The 14938-nt window shown below is 40.9% G+C and overlaps 1 protein-coding gene across 3 annotated transcripts in view; it reads right to left on the reverse strand.

Moving 5' to 3' along the window:
• Positions 1-1591: 1591 nt before the first annotated feature.
• Tbc1d19 (TBC1 domain family member 19) overlaps positions 1592-14938 on the reverse strand; it is a 116933-nt gene continuing 103586 nt past the window's right edge. For all 3 annotated transcript variants that reach the window (XM_041671522.1, XM_041671523.1, XM_041671521.1), the window contains 3 exons: positions 13933-14048; positions 9354-9424; positions 1592-7562 (listed from right to left, as the gene is read on the reverse strand). In XM_041671522.1, the coding sequence (XP_041527456.1) occupies positions 7488-7562; positions 9354-9424; positions 13933-14048 (262 nt within the window). In that variant the 3' untranslated portion in view covers positions 1592-7487. The remainder of the gene's footprint in view (positions 7563-9353; positions 9425-13932; positions 14049-14938) is intronic.

Below are 14938 nucleotides of genomic sequence, written 5' to 3' on the forward strand. Positions count from 1 at the left end.
AAGGGAGTTGTATGAGACATCTGAGTGCTTATGAGAAATCTCCAGGATAACAGACGAGAGTCTTGTGACCTCTGTTTCTTAAAAACATGGGATTGCTCTTGGAATGTGTTTTTGTGCCCTTCCCAGGTATAGCAGATAGGAATGGGTTTACTCAAGATTGTTCATTACAATTGGTTATTGTTGTTTACATAGAAAAACATGTTTTTCCTGTGTGCTGCTTGTCTGTCATATGAAGCTTGCCCTTGGGATTGAACACTTTAGTCATGTGACTCCTCTTAACTCTTGAGTATAAATTGTCCAATCTTTTGAATAAAGTTGGCTATTGCATGAGACTTCAGTCTGTCTCATTTATTGGCTCCATTCTCCCAGGCCCCATTTCCTCTAGAACAGTAAACACACCAAGCCCTATTTATTTGACATTTGTTTGCATATTAGAGATGAAGAACAAAAGCTTATGTTAGGCAACATACTTAGCAATGGTGGAGGTAGAATTTAAGTCCATTTTTGACAGACTGCAAACAAAAATGGGGAAATATTTGTGAGGATATGTGAGAATATGTTTGTAACTGTCACGTCTGTTTTCTTTGTCTCCAGATTGGGGTGACTAATATGCAAAAACTATATGTACAGGAAATGTTCCCTTCCCTCTCAGCTACCTCCCTCACTTGGGCTGGGCGTCCTGGTGGTATGGCAGAAGTGAAGGGAGACCTGACGTAATCCTAGGAGGCATCTTCATACAACCAAGTATTTATACTGGTAAGAAGACTCTGGAATGGCATGAGGGTTGCTGGTGCCTTTCTCTAGCTGAGCCCGCCGGCTCTGTTTTAGGGCGAACATGCTTGGTTGGCTTTCTGTTGAGGAAAGTTGAGTTCCTTGTCACTGGTAGAGTGCCTTACCACATTTCTGTGCTTGAACCAGCCTGGCATCATCCAGAGCTGACAGAGCTGGGGACTAAGATGGCGTCTAGTCAGCTGTGCTCCTACACAAAGCATCTGTCTTTATACACACTCAGTTCTTTTCATTGTCTTTCACTTCTTACACAGAAAATGCTCATTCACTTCTCTTCTGGAGGAAGAAGCCCTTTAGCATGTACAGTAGCTTAGTCCCTTTCCATCTGTCTCCTTTCTTCCCTCCCTCTCTCTGCCCCGTGTTAGTCCATCCATCTTTCATGTCATTGGTGTCAAGCTTTGTGTATTACGTGTACAGGGCAATGTGCATATTAGAGGTAATTTATGCTTTCTAGTTCAAGGGAGCTTCCTAGTGAAAAAGGAAGATTGATAAAGGAAGAAGCCTGGTGCAGTCTAAGTATGGCTGGCTGCTTCTTGACATAGCCAGAACTATGGACGGGTTCCTCTGCTCTGGTATGGCACTAGGTGGGTGACTTGGTTATTTCCACTCATCTGGTGAACGTGGTTCTCTTCTTCCTCTTTTGATTTCCTTCTGCTCATTATTTCTATTTGTTCATGACATGGAGAGAGATTATTTGAAATGTTCAGGAAGAACTTGTCCTGTAACTTACTGCAGGTTCTAGTCCATGGCTGAGAGAGAGGGAGAGTGAGAAAGAGAGAGAGAAAGACCAAAGGCACAAAGATTTGAAAGAAGCAATATTATCTTTATTTGCAGTTGATATACTATATATGTAGGAAATCCTAGGGAAGCTACAAAAAAGGATAACAGAAGTATTTTTTGAAGGTCTTAGGATACAGGGTCAATATGAAAATTCAGTTGTACTTCTGTATATTAACAACAAACCACCGGAAATTGAAAGTTAAAAATATAATTTACAGTAAAAATAAACAAGAAATAACTAGGGATAATTTTAACAAAATACGTGCAAGAATTTCTCACTCAAAACTACAATATATTATTGAGTGAAAATTAAAAAAACCCTAAGTAAATGGGGAAATATACTGTGCTCAAGGATTGGACAACTCAGTATTATGATATCAATTGTTTCCAAAGCTATTTATAGAGCAAATGTTATTAAAAAAAATCCTAACAAACTCTTTTGTGGAAAAAGTTATTTAGAAAAGCAATAATACTGAAACATCTTAAATAATTTTGACATAAGTGAACAGTTACACTGTCAATCCCAAGACTTGCTCTAGATCCACAAAAATTAAGATGTTATGCTGTTACAGAAAGACAGACACAGATCCATAGGAAACAAAATCAAGTCCTGACACCAGCTACCTCCTCCTGCCTCTGTAGAGGTCTGATGTAGAAGAGAAAGCGGTCTGCTAAGCAAATGGTGGGTGTCCAGCGTGAAAACATGAACCTCAGCCCTAACTTACCACACACTAAAAAAATCTTAAAAACAATAGACCAAAATGAATGAGAAAAATTATAAAGTTTATAGAGGAAAACATGGATAAAGTATGTGTAACTTTGAGTTAAACAAAGATTTTATAGATAGTATGCAAAAAAGAAAAAAACAGCTAAATTTGATTTCAATAAAATTAAAGTTTTTGCTCTTGAAAAAGATAGTTTAATCAGTACTCTGTGTGGGAAAATAAAGAATTGCATGTAAATATGAATGAAAGCAAACTTTTATTTAAAAATTTAAAAGAAAAAAAGGAATGATTTTAAAAAATATATGGGATAACCCACAGAATGGGATTTCTAAGCTACACCCACAATAAAGAAGTCCTACAGTGTTAGGAGAAGGTAATTAATTTCACACGGACAAAAGACTGAGCAGAATAAGATGTTGTTCTACCTAACTGGGGAACTAACAGGAAGAGAATGGCCTCCTGATAGCTTAGCTAACAGTGACAACCAGGACCTGGAGCCACCACAACTAAGGTGTTGTGGGTGCGAATGGAAGATGGTGGAATCACCGCACAAAGGAACTCAGTGACTTCTTAGAAAAGTAAACAAGTGCTTACACATGGCTCGGAAATGAACTGCCAGCAATTGCCTTGGGGGAAGGGAGCCGCCTGTCCCTATGAAGATGTGCACTTGACCATACCTGTCCCTCAGCACTGTCAGCACGCTAGAGCAAGTGCAGCAAGCCCAACACAAGAGGGCTGAGGGGACGTCTAGAGGACAGACCCTGCTCTTTAGGACTAGCCACAGTTCTGTGACTGAAGTGAGTGTGCGTGAGTGTGCAGGGGTCTCAACAGGAGGGGACAAAGGGAAATGCAAACATTCTGCACACAATTGTCAAAAGTGGTGACGTAGGTACGCACATTTGTACAGAACTGTACACTTAAAGCGAGTTCTACCTTACATATGTACAGCTTTATTGTATACATATTCACTTAAATAAAAAAAAGAGGCAGTAATTTTTCTTCTCTAAAGATATTATTCCCTTTGAAACTTCCTCAGTAGGAAACTAGAGGTAAAATGGCTACATGCGGCTGGGCAAGTTATCACTTTGAACAACGTTCCTCGTCAAATTAGAAGACCTTACGCATTCACCTGCAAACATTCATTATACTGTTAGTGGGGCAAGGACTATGCTGGGTGCTAGAGATGAAAAGCTGAAAGGAGACCATCACTGCCCTCAAGGAGTTACCATGGAGCAGAAAAGAAAGACAAGCGAAGACTGGCTAGCACACCTTGGGCTGATTGAGGGTATGAGGAGCATTCTTCCTGATGATGCAGCACCTGAGTTAGGTTCTGAGGTACAAGTTAGAGTTAGGTGAGAAGAGAAGAGAAAGCATTCAGAGCCATGGAGCTATATGACAAAAGGCCAAAGGTCAAAGACCCTTGTAAGGTACATCAGGTAGGCACGGAACATAGGCTTTATCCTCATAAGGCCACAGTTTCGCCCTGACTGAAGAAGTTTAGAAGTTCTACACCAGTTTGAACAGTGGATAGATGGGGTTTCTACACCTACTGGATCTCAACCCTCAAAGGAAAGTAATCATAGAAGTCAGGATCCTTTCTATTGCAAATAAAAATCCTTTGGCTTATGTACAAAAGGGTCCATGGAGCCCACGGGGGTGTGTTCTGGGGATCCACAAAGACCGAGAGCAGCTTTTCTTCTTTCCATGTGATCACATTGTTTCTCACAGTCAGTTTCCCTGAAAGTTTACACCAGAGTTCTCTAACCAAGTGTCCCTAGCTCTCACCGGTCATAGACTCTGAGTTGATCTCAAAGCCATTCAATGGCCGGTGGGACAGCACATGTGACTGCTTGGCCAGCCCAGAGAACTTGGAGGGAGGACTCTGTGAGGCCTGAAGCACACAGAGAAGAGACAAACTGCAAGGAGAAGCCTTAGTGGAAGAAGAGAGACTAGATATTTGTGTTTAGCAAAAATGTATTCCAATTTTGGAACAATTCAAGAAATGCAAAAACATGTAGACAATCTCTTCTTATGACTTGGGCAGCCAGGAAGTTAATGCCAGTTGCCTGAAGAATGCCCACTGTTACAAGTACATAAATGGATGAGCAAAGACACAGAAATAATTCTAATGTGCAGGATGCAGCATATGTTAGCAACAGAGGAGTTTTTCTGAGTGGGGCCTGGAGTATGAGAGTTCCTTATGCAGAGGTAAAATGAACAAAACAGCCAGAAGGGGCTGAAGATCATGCTTTTGCTGAAGTTGAGGTGTATGGGAATGGCTCATCATGGGACAAGGAAATGGAAAGTCCAGACTATCAGGAATTATTCTATGCTTATGAGTGGGGACTTCATCTTTTAAGCAACAAGGAGTCAAACTTTGTAAGCACAGGAATAACTCAAATGGATCAGCATTTAGAGAGCTGTAGAGAGACTTCTTGAGACAAGGAAGAAATGAAGTATGAGGACCGAGCTAAACTTTGGATTAGAGGGCAGAGAAGGTACAAGCTTATTGGTCTCTCTTCTCCCTGTAGAGTGGGAGGAGAGCCCAGGCTGAGCAGGAAGCACTAGACAGTTAAGTCAAACTGGGCATTCCTAGCCAGGAAGCTGCAGTAGCAGAGCATCCTGATCCAAAGATGGTCGTCGGACAGGCTCTTCCAGACACGAAACTGTGGTGCATGGTAGTGGACTGAGTTCAAAAGAACCAAAACAACCTGCCTGAGAAGCTACTTCACTGTGTCTATGACCATTAGCCCTGCACCCCTAGTCTCCCAGAGCCCTGTGGTCACTGGCCGAGCAGAAGGGAAGGGGGCGTTGGTGATTGATCGGAGATGACACAGAGGAATGCTGGTGGAAGAAGGCCAAGTGAGGCGGTCTGAAGAGGCCCTGCTTGGAGTAGGAGGATGACCTGACTGCTCTCTTGGTAGTGCTTCCAGCAGCTAAGGGCAGCTGGATGGGGTTTGCCAGAGGGGCAAAATGAGAAGTTGCCTAGCAGCTTTGGTCTGGGACTAAGAGTCAGAGCCAAGTGCACTGAATGAAAGTATCTATCAGGTAATGATTGGTTTCTCAATAGACATAATCTCAAGCTGTCAGGAAATACAACACACATGCCAATGAAGCGGGCATTCTTCATATGTTACCTTCCAGCTGTTGACATCAAACTGTCACATAAAAATTAATACATATGGAATCGATGTTTTACATTAAAAATCACTTTCAGGTATATTTTCTCATGGGTCCTTTACAATTTTTTAAGGCAAACACAGCAGGAACAATATTTTTTAATCATTTGTCTGGTCTCCCTCTCAATTGCCAATAACAGAGATCTAATTATTTAGGAACATATAGTATGAGCAAAGGTCCCTAATCTAGTGTCTCAGACAACTGCAATGTCTCTAACTAGTGAGTTCACATCATCTTTAAAACGTTTAAAGATGGCCATGTCTATAAACATCTACTAATCATTTAAAACGCAACTTCTTCCTAATATTGTTGCCACTGTGACAAAGGGAGGGGCACTAGGCCTGGAGTCATGTTTGTCCCTCCATGGAGGTGCATCTGGACATGCACAACAGCAAGGCATATGACATGAATGTGCCACTTTCAAAAACAATAACATGTGGGTTTGTTAAGAATCAATCACAGAGGGCTGGAGAGATGGCTCAGTGGTTAAGAGCATTGCCTGCTCTTCCAAAGGTCCTGAGTTCAATTCCCAGCAACCACATGGTGGCTCACAACCATCTGTAAAGAGGTCTGGCGCCCTCTTCTGGCCTTCAGGCATACAGACAGACAGAATATTGTATACATAATAAATAAATTTAAAAAAAAAAGAATCAATCACAGAACAAATTATTTAGTCTTCAGTAAGTCAGGAAACACTGATGAATAAGAGAATTTATATTTTTCAGTAAATTCTTCATATCTAATTTAATTTCACTGCACTTGAATTACTACGTTGAATTTAATAAGATATGCTGTGAAAATAACAGATTCCTAAGATACATTTGATGAGATTTAATAAAATTTCAGATGAGAGTATCAATCTATTAGTTTATTTGAGTTTTATTAAAGTGACCAGCATCTTCAATTTTCATCTAAAATTAGAAGACAATATTTTTTCACATCCTATTATTCCATATACTGAAATGGTATATCTTTAAAGAAATATAAAACAAAACTTTTGCTCATAATGAACACTAAGTAAGACCCAATCCCTTGAATACTGGCTTCAGTTCTAGAATGAACGAACACTTGTGGTGTGTCTGAGCTGTTCTGCTCCAGAAGTCAATCTGGAAGGACTGAGCTTCAGCATAGCCAATGTGATTTTCATCCTTCCTTCTTAGATTCTTCCAAGGAAACAGACTCTGACACCATGCCTCAGCAGTGTCCAGGCTTCTATGTGAAAGACGTAAGGTTAGGGAGTGCAAAGGGAGCCCTCTATACATTTCCGACTTCCAGCGTGAAGAGTAAGATATTATAAGATGGAGGCAGTGGTGCAAAACACCCGCAATCCCAGCACTTGGCAGATGGAGGCAGGAGGATGTGGAATTCGGTCATCCTCTGCTGCACAGTGAGTTTGAGGATAGCCTGGGCTATATAAAACTGTCCCAAAAAGTATGGGATGGAGATATCTGTATGAATTTTCAAATGGAGATATTTAATGGAGAAATAAAGTGGAAGGATCTGAAAATCCAGCATAAATTAAAAGCTAATTAACAGTACCAAAGCACAATTGAATTCCCACTCAAATGCATGATTGTTTCCAAGCCTTTTCATGTCCTATCCCATCATTGGCTTTAGTGGGGAGCAATTGATAAATAGAACTATATCTAGGGAGAAGTTTACAAATCAACAAGAAGCTGTGCTACCTCTTGACGTTTATTATAGTGCCTTTAGTTCTTATTGCATATATGGTACGTGCCCGTTACAAGTAAGGAATCTGTGCATGTAGGATGCTTGGTTCAGTAGAAGAGATGTCTATTGCTTCTCTGTTGACAGTCATCAGCATGCAAGCACAGTATTTGGTGTGTAGGGTTACTGTTTCAAAAAGTGAAAAACTTCTTAGCTTTAACTGAGGAGGGAACATGATCTTTATTGGCTTATATGCAACGTTTAATTTTGGTTGTATGCAGAGTTTGCATAGTTCATGATTAGTTTCTAATGAAAAACTAGATGTGCTGTCAGTGACCTCGACGATCAGGTAACAGTGGCAAACAGAAAAATTTGAAGAAGAGGCATAACTTTTAAAGTAGAAAGGTCAGCCAGAACTGCCTGGAACAAAAAACCAAAAAGAAGTTATTAACACCAAAGTCTGTCAAATCAAGCACCACATAAACCCCTGTTTGGGGTTAGCTGGCGGCGAGCCCCTCTCAGTTCTTCAGCTGGCTTCAGTCTCTCACGGGGCTACACTTCCTTCCTGGAGTCTCTGAACATGTGCACAATCTAAAATGCACATAAGAAGAGAACTGAGCTCAGCCTTGCACCTTCCTCACATCACAGGCAACGGGAGTTTATAGAAGGTCTAGCGTTTCAGCCTGGGTCTATTAATAAACCTCCATTATGAACCCTAGACCCGTTACTCTAGTGTAGAGTGACTGAGTGAAGGGAATCGTGTTAAGATGCGGCTAATATTTACTCAGTTGCACGACACAGAAACATCCTCATCCCTTTAGGCACAACATGTAGGTGCCTATTTGAAGGACAAGACTCACAGCTCTCTGAGAAATAACACATACATCCATGGCAGGCACTATCTGGCTGAACCATATCTTAGGTATAAATTCTACCACTGAAAGAAATCAACTTTAAAGTTTATCAGTGGTTACACCACAGAGAAGACTGACAGCCACCCCCCAATAAGAGTGGACTGCAAATAGCCCATCCCATGGGCTCTTGCCCCATAGACTGGTGCTAGTCTGAGCCTCCCATCTGAGAAGTTTCTTTCTGCAGCAGGCTGCAATTAATGCAGAAACTCATAACTGGTCAAAGTGCTGAGAACAGGTGATTGTCAAGTACTCAGTTCTCCACTAAAGCTCAGGAACATAGTGGAAGAAGGGCAGAAAAAATGCAAGAGGCAGAGGACTGGGTGGGAGGCTGTGAGCCTGTGTCTTCTGGACAAGACAGGGCCACTGCCCCTATGAACTCACACAGTTGTGGTTATCTCCACGAGGCCAACACAAGTTTAAGCCTGTCACAATTCCACTCTGCATGGAGGAGAGGTTCACCAGGTCCTCACAGTCTGGAGGAGTTCCCGATAGTTGATGGCTGATGGAGAAGGGGCTCATTTTCTCAGTGGTGTAGTAGCTGATAAGTTGACCATGCTTCAGTAAATAATCTTATACCCAAGCTCACGAAAGCAACCCTAATTAAACCCCAAAGATCACACATACACGGTGGGGGAGGGGAGTAAGAAGCATGGGTATTGATTAATGGGAAAGAGGGTTTTATCAAGAGACAGAGAGGGATGAGACAAGGTAACAATAGTGGTTGAAATTGACCTCAATTCACTACATACTTATATGAAAGTGATTGTCAAGGGGAAAAAAAGGCACAAACAGAAAATATGGTGGAGTATCAGTAAGAATCATGACTGACTTCTGAAATGGACAAAAATACACAGATGACAGGAAAGAAAGGAAGGAGAGAAGAAAACCAGCTTTAAATCGTTAATTCACCACTGAAAAGAACCCAAAGTTTGGATGGTGAGAACTTCCTTCAAACACATACTATTTAATTCTTTCAGTTAGTGTTCTTGTTTGTAACACATGGGCAAAGAAAGTGTACTATAGGTTCCCATTAAAACCACTAGGTCTTTGGTTTTCCATAACGGTTATAATGGTTTCCTGAAAGAATCTTGTTTATGACCCCTCATAAGAAGGTTGTTTTCAAGTGATTAGGGAAATTTGAGCACTTAATAATACTTAACTCAGAATTTATAGGTTTTACCCGAGTTACAAAATTCAGCTACAAGAAGTGCATGTCCTGTGCACCAGACACTAGAGCGATGGCCTGGCGGCCTCTCGGGAGCTATTTCCATCCCATGGCAGTGAAACTTATCCTTACTTCAGCTGCAGCCAGTGATGTCACCTCCATCAGGTTCACTGCTCGGAAAGCAAACACGGCAGCTGCCAGCACTGGAAAAGAATGCACACTATTTCAACTGCTGGCCTCCTCAGCAGCCCGGACACACATGCTCTGCCCACAGCCACCACACAAAGCAGAAGGAGCGTGCAGTGCAGCTGTTCCCCTGCCCTCTGCCCTAAGGAGCCGTCGTAAGTGGGACATCTATTCTAGAGAACAGCGCCAAGCCACTTCATGGAGTGAGTCCCATAGTTTGGGGGAAGGAAAATTGGGTGGTCTCAAAAAGTAATTTATAAACAAACGATTTCCTTCACATCAGCAACTAGCACCGTAACTGTTGAAGTGAATGGCGCTCTAAGGGTGGTCTTTCAAGTCAGTTCATTTCGACAGATATTTCTAGTATATGAAATTGAGAAGCCTCAGAAAGTCACATGAAGTTAAAATTTAAAAACTCGTGTGTTTGAGGGAGGTGTCCCAATATAAACATGGGTGTAAAACTGTTTAAAAGTGACTTATAATATCTTATTATATTTATATCTTTATGTACTCATTATTGACTTTCATAACGCTATCTAAATGGCTAGTTCTACACAGAGGGCTGTTGTAAGGCTAATCTTAGTATTTACTTTGTTAGCTACAAGAAAAATAAGTTGAAAATTCAAAAGCATATAGACAATTTGAATTTAGTAACAGACATTAAGTAGAAACATTGGGACCATCTGTTTCTGTTAACAAGCACGCACTCTATCAATATAGGAGTGACCACGAAACTCCCAGCCAGTGAGGACCCATTTACCAGACAGGCAACCCTGGTGAGAAAATAGAATTGCCCCTGACTCTACCATTTTTCCCCATGGCCTTAGCTGGTAGTGCACTCCCTACCCTTCAAGCACTGAAGCGGGAGGTAAACATGATTTGGAAGGCTGGTTCTCGGGTTCATTGCATAGCCAATACAAACCTTTTTATACGATTTTACTATGAGAAAAACCATGGCAGTTAATTTTCATGCCATCCACTGAGAATTAAGTACTATTATCTGGTTCATTTTGCTAGTGTAGGAACTGAGGCGTGGTGAGCTGGCTGTCCTTTCTGGTCACAGGGAGAAACAGAGCTGATACTTAAGCCTGGTTCTAAGTTCTGTGCATGTGACCCTTGCATGATTTCCCTATTGAGTTCAAAGGCAAGGAGTAGGACTCGGCCCTGACATCAGAGACTGTGCTCTCTTAGGGAGGGTCAGCATTGCTGTGCCTCAGAAGACTCCAGACATGGCCTGTGGTGGTCCAGGGCCCTGACAGGAAGGCTGTGCTTGAGGAGTGGAATCAGGCTCTTGCTGTCCAGGTCTCCAACTCACCCCATGAAAGGAGCAGAGCAAGCAGGGGAGCTCAGGCATTTTGAGTGCAGATGAGAGACTTTTGGGATGTCTGGCAAGAGCATTATAATGAGACAGAAAAGAAAACCCTGCAGAAAACTCGGGGATAATCTGAAGATAAATTAAAATGAATCAGCGGGAACTATTAAACATGAAAAAGGGATTAAGAGATCTGGATCAAAGGGCGTTCTTTCTCTTTAGCTGAAAAGAGTTAAAAAGGAATGTAAAGTCATGGAACATGATGTTTACAAGAGTATTAAATCCATTTCTGTAGGCTAACAATTGTTTACTGCTTCCCACTATCTAGAATCATTTTTGGACAGTGGAAACACTTTAGAGGCTAAGAAATATGACTCCCACTTTCATTTCTGTATATAGTTGAGCAGCTGTGAAAGTTTGACAGGATGTCCAAATATTTGCTGCAGCAGGAAAGAGTTCTAGATGGTGGCCAGCTGTGTGTCCGAAGGTAGAGAAGTCCACTGATTGAACTCAGCATCCAAATGGGAGCACAAAGCCTTTATTTATCTTGGTGTCACATCACACAAGTGCCTTTCTGTTTGCTTCATGTTGAGCTTGTCCAGCCCCTCTGTACGGAACAGTTTGCCATGGAGAGAGGAGCTATACTTTGGGGCATCCTTAACTGAAGCCATGCTGCATATTAAATGTGGAAACGGCTGTGTTTCACTGTGGGTTTTCACAACTATTCTCACTACTTTAATCTTAATAAACTCCATCATGACATCAAGATGCCTCCGTCTTCAGCTCTTCTTTAGTGGTCTGCCAGTCATAATTAAGGACAGATATATTTATGAAAAGATTTCTTAAGACTCTATAATAACATATTTGATGTTAAAAGGTGGCTCTTAAATACCTGTATCAAAACTATATGACATAATTGATAGAAATCTGTGTAAATCTTCATGAAGTGATCTATTATTATAGACTTTTCCATGAATTCCAAGGTTGGGAGCTCCAACGCTCCAGTTTTATCTGTAGATGTTCTAAAAATCTTGTAAGCTTTGAGAGCATTCAGGCAAGTGCGTGGATGCAATATATGGATCAGTTTCTATCTCTTTGCCAGTCCGGTTTTAATTCATGCACTGAACTAATTCATGCATGAACTAACAGAGTACCTGGTAAAAAGCAAACCCAGTATTCCACATACTTCTCTCTTCTCTCTCCCTTTCTCTAAGCTAAGGCAGTGATGAGGGACAAAACCGGAGACCTGGAATCTGAAGAGTCCTTGAAAGTTTTCTAAATCAAAGCTTTCTTCACGGGAAAACATTTCCACTTTCCAGGTGGCAAAGCTCATGCTACTCAGTTACTCTCCGAGAAAGCATTTCTCATACTGTGCTCACCCACTATCTTCTCTGGAATGACCAGAAAATGAGGAGTATGCTCTTTAAAGTTCGGGCATACCCAAAGAGAGTAGCCTGGTGAAGTCTAAAATCCAGACATTTGTGAAATGGTAGCAGAAAACCAGACTGCTTAGTCTGGAAAATAGAAGACTCCAGGAAAGATGGGGGATTGAAAGCAGAAAAAACATGAGAGCATCTTGGTTGAAAAGGGGCATATTTGGAGCTGTAGAGATGACTCAATGGTTAAGAGCACTTGCTGCTCTTTAATATAACCTGAGATCAGTCCCGAACACCCAAGCAGAGTGGCTCACAACTGCCTGCAATTCTAGCTTTGTGAGATTAGATGCCCTCTTCTGGTGTCTGTGGGTACCCCCCCACACACACAAATAATGTCTTCAAAAAGAAAAAAAAGGGACACTTTAAATTTTAAGTTATGTTATTCATTTTGTGTGTGTGTTCACATATGTATGTGTGTGGGTGTGAGTGCCACAGTGTATATATGGAAGCCGTGCTATGTGTGTAAAGGTCAGAAGACAGCTAGTGGTTCTCTCCTTCTACCATGTAGGTCTGGGGGATTTAACTTAGGTTGTCAGACTTGGCAGTAGGTACCTTTACCCACTGAGCCATCTCAAAGGCCCTATAAGGGGCACATGTTAGCCATAACCGTAAACAAATGGGTCCTCTGAAAGGGCAGGATTACCTAGCACTTAAGCATAGAACAGAGGATAAGGGTGCTTGGTCAGAAATGTCTGAAAAGCTATAGGATGCTCTCTGACATTCCTGCATTCCTAGATGATCTGCCACTGTCCTTTAGCTAAAATGATGAGGGTAGACCGTTCTTCCCTAACAAGTTTATATGAGAGTTAAGAAAAATGACAGAAGGATGCTGGGAGTTGTTAAAGCATCAATCAATGTCAGGCTGACTGCACCTGAGGTGACATTTATCTTCATGTACTTTATAGTTATTCTAATTTCACCTTTCCAAATGTCACCCAAATACTAAGAGACTCTGGCATTCCAGAAAATGTTAATATGGTGCCCAGAGAATATTCTTGACACATTATTTTTCTTATTGCTACAATATCTCAGAGAGGTGATTTTAATAGTAAAGGCAGGAAGCAAACAAAACATGGCCAGGTTTTCAGTACCCCATATATTGTTGCAAAAATATCCTAGTTGTTACTTGAATTTTCTAGTAATCCTAGTAACAAAGAACTGAGTCAGCTGTGCACTAGGGTGCAGACCACATAAGGAATCTGTACTGAGTCAGCTGTGCACTAGGGTGCAGACCACATAAGGAATCTGTATGTGGAACGTCGCAGTCTGATTGGTTTACATCTGTTGTATAAACTGCTTAATCATTAGCAATGGATGAATCTATGGCTTCCTTGAGCAAAAGAAGAAGTGCCTCTCCCCACTTTTTAAAGAGAGAATACCTAAGAGAAGAAATTTTGGCACCAGGGTAGAAGCCAGAGACTACGAGCAAAAATGAAAAGGTTTGGAATGTAGAATAAACTGCAGTCCAGAAGAGGCATGCCTTGAGATATGCAGGGGGCTCAGCCTCTGAGAAGGGGCACGGGACAGAATGTTCTGAAGCTGGGGATTAGAGCATAAGGCAAGTATATCTGCTGCACAAACCCCACAGAGACCAGGACTCAAATGGAGTAGGGAAGTTAGGTGGGTGCATCAGAGCGCAGAACTGCAGAACCTGTCTTCTAGGCCTGCTCAAGCTATTAAATGTTCAGTGATGAACGCAGACCCTTCCCTAATGACGGTAGGAAAGGGGCTTCATGTAGAAACAGCATGGGTTGCACAAACAAGCATTCACTCTTACCAGCAAGAATTTCCAGAGAGTTGTATCCTAGGATTCTATCCCACAAAAGCAAGAGTTGATCTGTAGCTAAGTATCCAGAAAAAGCTCGAACCATCCACTTAAATGATATACGAAGTCTGTGGGCAAGAAAATTAAGAATTAATTGTGCCGTTAGATCCTCTCCTCAGAAAAGGCAATATTAGAAGAATCAAACCAATTCTGTTTTTATTATAAATATTTCAAGACTCTTTATTTCCTAAAAGCTGAAAAAGGTCACTGGCAAGCAGATGGGTCTTCAATCTGAGGTCCCTGAACTACTAAGAGGAGGGACTGTGTACGATGGAGTTCATGTTTATAAACATCTTACACTGATCAACAGTTGTATCTTAATTTTTGGCAAGCCATGACATTTTAGATGGTTGTTCTGAATACTTTTAAAAAGATATTCGCTGCTTTTATATTTTTCAGCTCAGTAAGTTCTACCTGCACATCTCAGCCAAACTGCTACACGAGGTGAATAAAATAAAGAAAAGCAACAAGTAGGAAACATGGAAGAAAAGTGGTTTAAAGCAATAAATACCTTAGGATTCTTATTTCAAACCCTTCATTTAAATGAGGAAGTCATAAAAACAAATTCAATTGAATTTATTTTGCTACAAAAAGTTCAAAGATATAAGAGATCCCACTTTTATAAATCATTTATTTATATTACAATAACAGTTTTTCCCCAGAATCACAAAATGAGCCCTTTGGTTTTACCGTCATAAAAGATAAACAAACCTCTCACATTTCTGTATTGTCTATGAGCATCTAAAAGTCACTTGACTGTACCTGAGAGGTCACAGTCAAATTCTTTGTGGAATTATTCTAGAGTTTAATATGATTAAGTATTGGTCAGTGGTATTTATAAATTAAGCCTTTTGATTGGTTTAAAATCAAACAAAAACTTTGTCCATAAATATTTTAATATTGAGAAATACATCTAAATAATTATATTAAATCATTTTCATTTTACTCAAACTCTCAG

The sequence above is a fragment of the Microtus oregoni genome, unplaced genomic scaffold (assembly GCF_018167655.1).
Source record: "Microtus oregoni isolate MIOR12 unplaced genomic scaffold, Mior012 000021F_ref0000039, whole genome shotgun sequence".
Taxonomy (NCBI): domain Eukaryota; kingdom Metazoa; phylum Chordata; class Mammalia; order Rodentia; family Cricetidae; genus Microtus; species Microtus oregoni.